Source organism: Neophocaena asiaeorientalis, unplaced genomic scaffold, assembly GCF_003031525.2.
Source record: "Neophocaena asiaeorientalis asiaeorientalis breed wild unplaced genomic scaffold, Neophocaena_asiaeorientalis_V1.1 scaffold136, whole genome shotgun sequence".
Classification (NCBI taxonomy): Eukaryota; Metazoa; Chordata; class Mammalia; order Artiodactyla; family Phocoenidae; genus Neophocaena; species Neophocaena asiaeorientalis.
Genome location: NW_020185333.1, coordinates 5,655,106 through 5,665,814, shown reverse-complemented (window position 1 = coordinate 5,665,814; position 10,709 = coordinate 5,655,106). Strand labels below are relative to the sequence as shown.

Below are 10,709 nucleotides of genomic sequence, written 5' to 3'. Positions count from 1 at the left end.
GAGGGGAGGGGGGGGGGGGGGGGGGGGGGTGGAGAGAGAGAGACCAGGTGTGGCTGGCAGATGTAAGAGCAGAAGCACTTGTGATTTACTGGGTAGAAACTCACCAAGTTTCCCTGAACCTAACATAGCTTGGGAGGAAAGTCTGTAAGGAGTACCTAGTCAGACAACCCTGAGCCAGCCTAACAGGCTTCCAAGCCTAGGAGTATAAAGTAACTGAGAGAGAATCTGACTCAGGAGGCCTAGCCGTGCGGAGACAGCAGCCTTCTAAGTGAAGCAGGAGATGAGAGATTCTGTCTCAGTGAATACCAGTGTGGACGGGTGCTCCTCTGACCTGTGTTAATACCTTGAGTTTTAGATGCACCCGTGGGGTTTATATGCAACCCTGGTAAGTGGAGGGAGAAATCTCCTTGGTAAAATGGGGACTCAAAATATAAATTAATTTTATTATGAAAATCAAAAGTTACATTTTTAAAATGCCTGAGTGTGTGAGCTGAAATTCTTACCAACGACACAAATAAAAAATACATTTAAAAATTTCCCTTCAGATAATCACTCCAGTTGGGCACTAGGTTAAAATTTGGAAGACACAGTAGCCTTCCTTGGTATAAATACGGGGAAAAGGGGGAGTGAAGGAGAGAGAGAGGAATGGAAAGGAAAGAAGTCCATGTATAAAAGATAGGGTACTGAAGTTGTTACATCCCTTATTATTTTATTTAATGACTCAGTATATATTTGTTCAACATCCACTTTATGCCAATGTGCTAGGGGCGTAGTCTGCGTTAGCACGTGGGGTTTACAGGGGATGATTAATTCTTCATTTTTATTATTCAGTTTCTGCACTGCTGTTTCACGAGGATGAATTCATGTACCACTTGCATTTAAAAAGAAAAAAGAGACACGAAGAAGGGCAAACTGAAGGTGTAGTGTGAAGCAAGCAGTGTGGCTGGAATGCAAGGAGTACAGGATGAAGAGCAGTGCTAGGTGCTCCTTCATTGCCAGGCTCTGCCCGAACTTCAGCAGAGCAGAAGTAAGTTCAGTGTCATGCACTCTGGATGCATAGAGCCCAGAGTGCAGGGTCATGTCTAGTATAGGAAGTAGTTTCCAGGGAACTGGGCATTTTGCATCCATCTCTCAGTGAAGCATGTGGATACTTAGGTGAGAACAGTGTAGTCCATGTCCACTTTCACTGCCTTTTAGGAACCAGTATCCAGCAACATCTACAATTTCACAGTGTTTCTTGTTTTTGGAATATTGGTGCTGGCCCAGACCCAGCTCGAATGCTCATCAGCCTTTCATCAGCTTCTCCTTTGGCAGTGAGTCAGTAGGCAATGACTCATTTTCCTTAGCAAATCAATGGCGTAAATGTTGGGGGAGGAGGTGGCCCTGGTCAGTCCTTGGAGCCCACTTAACTTCAAGTCCCACAGTCTCACCCTGTGTGTGTTTAATACTGACCACGAGAGCCACACACTTTCATCATGTTGCACTTTTTTTTTCAGTTTTTTTTTCTTAATTGGAGTATAGTTGCTTTACAATGCTGTGTTAGTTTCTGCTGTACAGCAAAGTGAATCAGCTATACATATACATATATCCCCTCTTTTTTGGATGTCCTTCCCATTTAGGTCACCTCAGAGCATTGAGTAGAGTTCCCTGTGCTGTACAGTTGGTTCTCATTAGTTATCTATTTTATACATAGTAGTGTATATATGTCAATCCGAATCTCCCAATCAATCCCACCCCCCCTTTCCCCTCTTGGTAACCACACTAAGAAAGTCAGAAAGAGAAAAACAAATATCGTATGTTAACGCATATATGTGGAATCTAGAAAACATCGTGTTGTACTTTTTAATGGAGACTTCATGTTTTGACGAGGTTACTCACTACCAAGTTTGGGCCAGGCTAGACCCTCAGCTTCAAGTCCATAGGATTTCCATAATGGAATGGACAATTCCTAGTTGTAGAAATGAGGGAATCTATGTTGTTTCTTGCACAGAGACAGACCTTTTTTTTTTGAGGAGAGCCGTTTCCATCACTGACCTCACCTACAAAGATTTGCTAATATCTTTCGTGTTACCATCATTTTTTCCATTTCTTTTTTGTTATAAAATTTTTAAAAAATCAGTTTTAATTTTTTATCATGTATGTACATGTATAAGACTAAAAGTCTTATAATTTAAAACTTTGAACTTTGGGGCTATTTTTTCTTTTATTTACATGTTTGCAATTGAGATGCTTATTCTGCTTATGTCCTGATTGATCAATTTTAGACTTTATTTACTTCCTGTTATAGCAAGTGACAAGTATTTAACTCTGTGACTCCTATACATTTCCCAGTGGTGTGCTGGAGCTTATTCTACCTGCTGATAGGAGCTGACTGTTAAATTTTCAGAAAATTTGCAAGTCAACCATTAAATGATTGTTAGCTTGGAATTGGCCATGGTGGGAGTATTTATGCCATGGAAACCAGCAAATGTTATCAGGGCTATTTCCCCCCAGAAAACTAGTTGTTACACATTTCCCAGCATACCACTGTTCCTCCTGCATACTCTCACAATTGTAGATTAATCTAAAAGTCAGAAGTTTGATTTTAACAACTCTGGTAAATTTTGTTCTCTGCATAGCTCATTGGTATACCAAAATTATTGACTTCCTTATTTTACATGGAGTTAATAATTGCCTCATTGTGCTGACACCTTCTGAAGTTAACGGACAATCCACAAAAAGTAAGGCAACCAGTAATTATGTGCTTATGAAGTATTCTTGCCAAACAAATGAATCTGAATCTATTTAAGCTTCAACAGCTAAATACCAGTTTATGCGTAATACGAAGAATAGAAAGCAAATTAGATGACACAAGAAAGCAACCAACTAAATCTAGAATGTAGGATATTCTACAGGACCAACGACTCACTTTTCCTACTAACTCAATAGCATAAATGGAGCAGGGAGGTAGGAAAACTACTATTATAGAAAAATCAGACTTAAAAGTCATAACCCCCTGTTTTCATGTATGGACCTTGTTTGGACCCAAACTCAAATCAAGGAAAAATTAAAAAGTATGCTTGAGACAATCAGGAAAATTTGCCCATAGACCAGGTATTAGATGACATTAGGAATTATTGCTGTCTTTGCCATGTATGATAATGGCATAGTAGTTATGGCTAAAAAGTGTCCTTATTGGTAATAGGTGAATAATGAAGTATTTGCAGGTGAAATCCTGCAAAGTTTGAGTAATTTTTTTCTTTTAAAAAACCCTGGGAAAAATATAGGGGGACATGAAACAAAGTGATAATATTTGGTAACTGTTGATTGAAGATGGATGATGGGTCTATGCAAGATTACTAGATTATTCTACTTAGGTGTAAAATTTTCATAATAAAAGAATGTAATTGCTTCATTCTAAATCTATTCAATAGTTTTCTTTGTGCTTACTAGCCTTGTAACTTTTTTCCAATGTACCACATCAGATTGGTTAAATATCAGCTAATGAATTAATACTGTTTTTGAAATCCTTAAACATAGATAATCCATCAATGTCATTTCTTCAGGTTTTCCTCCCTGAGTCCCCTTTCTTCCTTTTCAATCCGAGAGCAGCACATTGGGCTTTCTGCATAGCTGTTGATCTGCACTGCCCTCCTCCATGACCCTGAACTGCCCACATCTGTTTTCCTATGTTGGATTCATTTTCTCCCTCTTTGTTGATCTAGTCCCTCATTTTGCTGGAGCACCTGTTCCAGTAGCTTCCTAAGAAAAAATAAATGTGAAGTAAAACTTTTCAGCCCTTGAATGTTATTTTTTTTCCCCCCCACATTTGATTTGGCCTCATACCTTCCTCCTCAAAATTTTGGAAGATTTTCTCCATTTACTTCTAGTCTCCGGTGTAGGTGTTAAGAAGCTCAATGCTAATTTGATTTCCATTTTCCCCCCTTTTATGAAAATTACAAAATTTCTCAGGATATGCTATAGGTTGATCTCTATTTTTGATTGTGCCAGGCCCTTATGAAACATGTGTCTGATAGTGTCTGATTTTTCTGGTTTGTTATGTCGTCTTACATTTTCTCTGGGCTGTTTTTCCATGACTCTCACTCACAGGATATTAGACCTATCAATCCCAATTTAAGGATTTTATTTGGAAAAACGCTGTGTGGAAGGAAACAAGAAGGAAGTCAGGGAAGGTTGAACGAGCTGCCAGACCAGGATGCTAATCTGACCCAGGTGAAGAGAGCAAGAGAAGGTTGGGTGGAAGTGTCCTTGACACTCCTGAAACTTACGGTTCAACAAATCCACCAGGGAATCCTTGAGCCATAGCCAGCTGACAGAGGAGACCCCTTGTCTTAGGAACGGGCTGACCGTATTATTTCTGCTGCACTCAATCACTGGTCATATTCTAAACCTGGGCACAGACTCAGCTCAAGTGCAGTGATGGATTTCAAAGCGATGCACCTGGGGCCCTGGTCAATTACCTTTCCTGGAGGTCTGGGGTGCTAACATCATGGCCACTATTGTAAAGCAGGTTTTATTATCATTATGTTGGGTGTGTTAGTCTATGTACTGTGCCTAGAACAGGGGTAGGCACATCACAAGTGCTCAGAAAGCCTTAGCTGTTTTTACTGAGTGCCAAAGAGCAGGCTGCAAATGTGTGTGATTAGCCAAAGAATAGTTATAAACTTTATACTCTAAATTTTGGAATCTATTTACTTTAAGCACTATTCTAATAGTCTTGGTTAACTTGAGTACAAGCCGAAGCCACTTAGAAATGGCAGAGTAGAAAGAGATTGGAAGCTTTTTGGTATTATAACAACCAGAAAGATGGGTAAAGTGTGTTTGACAGCAGGGAAAGGGACAGAAAAACAGTAAGAGCAAACACAACAAAAGTGCATACTTTCAGGGTTTTTGACATCAGGGAACGTAGCTCCAGCAACTTCAATAGGCATAGGTGCTTCTTGGCATTTCATAAATGAAATAACCAATGTTCATAATAATGACTCTAATATCAAGAAAATGTTTTACCAGCACTTTGAGGAAGCAGGAAAGTGTTTTAGAATGTTGCCCATCCAGAATAGTAAAACTGCAGAGGAGCTTCTCAGAGTAAATCCTCCAGGTTTCTGGACAGCCGATAGTTTTATTGATCTAATTAAACATGTGGCTTTTTTGTTTTCCTGTGCATAACTGCATATCAGAGCAATCCTTACTCTTCTCATTTTACGACCTGATTTTACATTGACATCTCCACACCTTTCGTGGCATTAGTCATCACTGCCTGCCTAGGTTCACTTGCTCCCTAAGCAAACATGAAATCTCTATGATAAATCATAAAGAGAAGAACTTCCAAGCCATTTCAGTTGAGCTCCTGAGATGGGTTTGGCCATCCCATGACTGTCACTAAGAGGATTCTCACTCCAGTGGCACACAAGCCCCAGACACTTTGGCCACTGTCTGTGCCTGCTTCCTCGACAGCATGTTCCTGTTCTTGCATATGAACCACTGACACAGTGCTTCCACAAACATTGGGCTAACAACAAAATTACTGGCCTGGGACATGACATCAACACCTTTGGAGAATAACTAAAGAACGTGATAGTTCATCTTCTAAACTCTCAGGAATGCCACCATCGGAGCCTAAGAAGCTGCTGTCTAGAGCAACAGACTTCCATTGTGAAATAGGGACACTCACAGCAGGCACAGTGGGTCAGCAGCTGCCACATGAGTGAGACACAGAATGACAGAGAGGGAGAGAGAGCAGAGAGATACATATACAGGCAGAGACAAAGAGAGACGACATGCCAGTGTGCACACAGGGTCGTCCTGTTTAGTCCAGGCTGCTACCACAAAAATACCATAGACTGGAAGGTTTAAACACATTTATTTCTCACATTTCTTAGTCTGGGAAGTCCAAGATCAAAGGCATAGGCAGATTCAGTGTCTGGTGAGGGCCCATAGACAACGCATTTCCCGTAGACAACCGTCTTCTCATTGTGTCCTCACGTGGAGGAAGAGGCAAGGGAGCTCTCTGGGGCCTCCTTATAAAAGCACTGATCTCATTCATGAATGCTCTGCCCTCATGACCTAATCACCCCCCCCAAGACCCCCCACCTCCAAATACCATCATATTGGAGTTTGGATTTCAACATATGATTTGAGAGGGGAACATAAATACTCAGTCTATAGCATATCCAAAACCTTTTTCAGAGTTAAAAGCAGAATCTGCCTCATTTTTCTACTGATTTGTAAGCTCCTCAGGGGCAGAGCCGGGTTTGCTTGCAACTACACTAAGCAAAAATTTATGAGGAGGGAAAGTCATGATAAGCAGGCAGTCCTTAATTCATATTTTAAAACAAAGAACAAAGGACAGTAATGTCCTAAAAGAAATGTTCCTGACATTGCTACAAGGATTCAAATAGCTGTTAATTTTGCATAGGTTTAATTTTCCCCAGTTCCTGGATGTTACCTCCTTTTAAGTCATCTGGTTTTTTTGGCCTAAGGGCTCAAAAGGCTGTATAAGATTCCATACATACTAATGGACAGCCAGTTGTTTTAACTGTACTGAATTAATTATCCCTTCTTTATCTTCTATTATCATGCACAGCCTTCTAAAGTCATCTATTTTTCTACCAGTAGTATTTCCCTTTCCCTTTTATTCTAGATGGCATCAGCACATTTTGAAATATACAGATCTAGAGGTAAAACAACTGAAATGTACAAGGAAAAGCAGACAGTAGCCTAGTATTTCAGATTGTTACTTTTTGGCTTATTGTTTTTCTATTCCATATTTTCTTTTCTCATTTTTATATTTTTTTAAGACATGAAATAAAACGTGCTGCAGCTCAGGAATGAGTAAATTCAAGACAACAGTTGAGTAACAATCTTTAGAAACTAATCTTTATCTGAATTTAAAACTGTAAATTATTTTGTTTTTCCCCAAAATAAATTGGTCAGATATGAAAAAAAGAAAAGGATTATGAAGCATTCTAACTTTTGATTTGAGTATGAACATGTTGGCTAATTTGTATTTTTATCTGCCAATCTAGATGCAATCACACTTTTAAAAGCAGATTCCTGTAATTTGCTTTTCTATAAAATGTCGCCAATGCATTAAATACTTGGAAAACAGTCTTTGTAAATCAATCTGCACTTACTAGATTTGTTTAAAGGATAGCATTAGAATTCCATGCCAAGATTTAATTTGGTTTTAAAATAACTCCCGGGCTTCCCTGGTGGCGCAGTTGTTGAGAGTCCGCCCGCCGATGCAGGGGACATGGGTTCATGCCCCGGTCCAGGAAGATCCCACATGCCGCGGAGCGGCTGGGCCCGTGAGCCATGGCTGCTGAGCCTGCGTGTCTGGAGCCTGTGCTCCGCAACGGGAGAGGACACAACAGTGAGAGGCCCGCGAACCGCAAAAAATAAATAAATAAATAAAATAACTCCCTACATGCAGACCACTTCCAAGGGCAGAGAGGCTAGTTCCCAATTATCTTCATGCCGGCAGTACTAAATGTGTTTAATGACTCACCTACAATCTGTGGGTTCTCTGAAGACCTCCACATTCAGTGGAACACACACTTTTTACCTTAGGCTATTTTACTGAAAAAAGAGGGAAATGGAGAATCATAGCCAAATGATAAGTGAAAGTTTTTACTTTGTTCTTGTCAATGGTATTACAGATTTGATCAACACGTTGACTGGCTTTTTGATTCAGACCTTGCAGACGCAAGCATGTCTTAAATTCACACAGTGTTTGCAGACCGGATGGATATTGCATTTTAAGTTTTCTGTACCACACACAGGTCTCTAGCAGGAGGTGCTGTCTCACCACCAGCTATAGATTCGCTATTCCCCAACATGATTCACAGTCTACAGGTTTTCTCCCGCTGTTTTCATGTAAGGTCTTTCTGGATTTAGTCCCTCACTCTTCACTAAAACTTGAGGTTAACATATGCACTTAGAAACTACGCTAAACCTCTTATGGCTATAGGCTAAGTAAGAATAGAAAGCCAGCGAGATTAATTTACCTGTAAAATTTTAAGACTAAGGTCACTTACTAGCTGATGGGATTGTTGCTTACTGCCATTCAGAGATAGAGTTTTCTATAAAGGACAGAGACAGTATTTCAGAGGGTAACCCTTGCCATATCGTTAGCCATAAGTTACGCCTACATTATTGAGTGGTACAGTGGGGTTTAATGGAAGGAACTTAGAGTTGCAATCAGAAAGTCTGGGTTCTAGTCTTTGTTTACCACTTATTAATAACTACATTGAACGATTACTTCAGTTAAGTCTCAGTTTCCCATCTGTAAAATAGTATTAAGAGTATCTGCCTTCTCACATCTGAATATTGTGAAGATAAATTTAGATGAACATTGTTTTAAGCCATGGAAAAATTAAACATTCTGAGTACTGTTAAAGGAATTCTATGTACGAGAGGGAAACAGGCAGAGATAACTAGATAATAAGTAGTTAGAAGAGTTGTAGATGTAGTAGGCTGTAAAGTGTGGACTGCACGTAAAGGAAGATATGGGGCTGTGTCTTCCGGCATTGTACCTGTCACTGCCCGCACCCACCCGCCCCACCCCCGCTTTCTGTTCTTGTCTTTTGTCTCTCAAACCTGCATCTAGCCATACCCTCTGCCTGCTGGTTTTATCCCACTCTAGTTCCTGAGCTTATTTGGTCCCAGCCAAGCCCAAATTGCCAATGGACTTCAGAGCTGATCCAATGGGCCTAAGAACTGTATCCATGGTCTAATAATGGAAATGAATTGCCCCGTGTTGTCCCCAAGCCATCTTGCTACCAAACATACTTAGGAGCAACAGAATTATATTATTTCCTCCTGGAGTCATCTGGTCCCAACATGGCTCTCCTCCCCTAAACTTACTCCATTTTTCCCCCCCCGATTCCCATGTTGACTCAGTTCATAAGTCTAGTTACTACTTTAGTCCCCATTCCTTAGTCCTAGCTGATTACCTATTTAAAACCCCAGATCCTCAAAGAACTGGAGACACTGGGGCCTAAATGAACTGCCTTGACAGGAATCGGAGAGATTATGATTAATTTTCTGTCAAACATACCAATATAGACTTTCAATAGAAAATTTCTATTTCATAACTAGATTTAAATGAAGTGTTCAATCAGGTCATAAAAATTTAGAACTTATTCATTTGGAAGTATTACTTGAAACCATTAGAGTACATGAGATTTCTTACGCAGAGTAAAAAGAGAGAAGATGAGATAATGAGGACTCAGCCCTTGGGAATATTCAGTTAGGAAATATGAGGAATATCCTGTAAAAATCTTCAAAAACCATTCTCTGAGGAAGTCCCCCTTCAGACTCTTTCTAAATGTCTGCCAGAAGAATGCTCAGAGGCATTGACTTCTTATCGCCATTAATATTCATTAATCACCAATTTTTAGATTAAAGGAAGAATGGATACTGATGTAGGCAGAGGAAGATAATGAAAGTTTTTAAGGGGCCAAGAAAATCCCTTGTGGAAGGAAAACTTTGTATAGATCAACAATGCAAGGACCTGAGATCCAGAAACTGTTTGATCATATAAATTATGCTTTAAAAAAAACTGCATAATGATTACTTGAAATAAAGAGAATTCTTACACTGGATACAATATTTATATCTCAAAATCAGAAATCTTGCTATATAAAATATTAACTAGTCATAATGGGAAAAAAGAGTCACTTTTAATAGGCCATAGAGTACATCTAATTAATTACAAAAAAATATAACTATAATATACTAGATATATTTGAAGAAAAATTTTAAATAATAATATGGGTCACTAATGAAGCCCTGAACATACAGAAAGGCATATTTCGGTCTTGGGTAGAAAGACTTATATAGATATACATATATATGCACAAACCCAACAAAGTACAAATAAAACTTGAGGGGTAGGTACTGAATTGAAACCTAATTCTAAGTTTGAATAAGAATTATACACGCGGCTTCCGGGAAGATGGCGGAAGAGTAAGACGCGGAGATCACCTTCCTCCCCACAGATACACCAGAAATACATCTACACGTGGAACAACTCCCACAGAACACCGACTGAAGGCTGGCAGAAGACCTCAGACCTCCCAAAAGGCAAGAAACTCCCCACGTACCTGGGTAGGGCAAAAGAAAAAAAGAATAAACAGAGACAAAAGGATAGGGACGGCACCTGCACCAGTGGGAGGGAGCTGTGAAGGAGGAAAGGTTTCCAAACACTAGGAAGCCCCTTCGCGGGCGGAGACTGCGGGTGGCGGAAGGGGAAAGCTACAGAGCACCGGGGGAGTTTACAAGAGAAAAAGTGCGGAGGGCAAAGTGGAGAGATTTCCGCCCAGAGGATCAGGGCCGACCAGCACTCACCAGTCTGAGAGGCTTCTCTGCTCACCCACCGGGGCAGGCGGGGCCTGGAGTTCAGGCTCTGGCTTCGGTCTGAGCGCCGGGAGAGGACTGGGGTTGGCGGCATGAACACAGCCTGCAGGGAGTTAGTGCGCCACGACTAGCCGGGAGGGAGTCCAGGAAAGTCTGGACCGGCCGAAGAAGCAAGAGACTTTTTCTTCCCTCTTTGTTTCCTGGTGCGCGAGGAGAGGGGATTAAGAGCCCTGCTTAAAGGAGCTCCAGAGACGGGCGCGAGCCGCGGCTAAAAGCGCGGACCCCAGAGACAGGCATGAGACGCTAAGGCTGCTGCTGCCGCCCCCAACAAGCCTGTGTGCGAGCACAGG

The 10,709-nt window shown here is 40.8% G+C and overlaps 2 protein-coding genes across 2 annotated transcripts in view; both read right to left on the bottom strand.

The window, feature by feature from the left end:
• Window positions 1-7,838, bottom strand: part of GUCA1C (guanylate cyclase activator 1C) — a 32,908-nt gene extending 25,070 nt beyond the window's left edge. The window contains 2 exon segments of the mRNA XM_024735328.1: window positions 7,634-7,787; window positions 7,789-7,838. Coding sequence (XP_024591096.1) covers window positions 7,634-7,787; window positions 7,789-7,838 — 204 coding nt within the window.
• Window positions 7,839-7,848: 10 nt separating this feature from the next.
• MORC1 (MORC family CW-type zinc finger 1) overlaps window positions 7,849-10,709 on the bottom strand; it is a 185,422-nt gene continuing 182,561 nt past the window's right edge. The window contains 1 exon segment of the mRNA XM_024735327.1: window positions 7,849-7,916. Coding sequence (XP_024591095.1) covers window positions 7,849-7,916 — 68 coding nt within the window.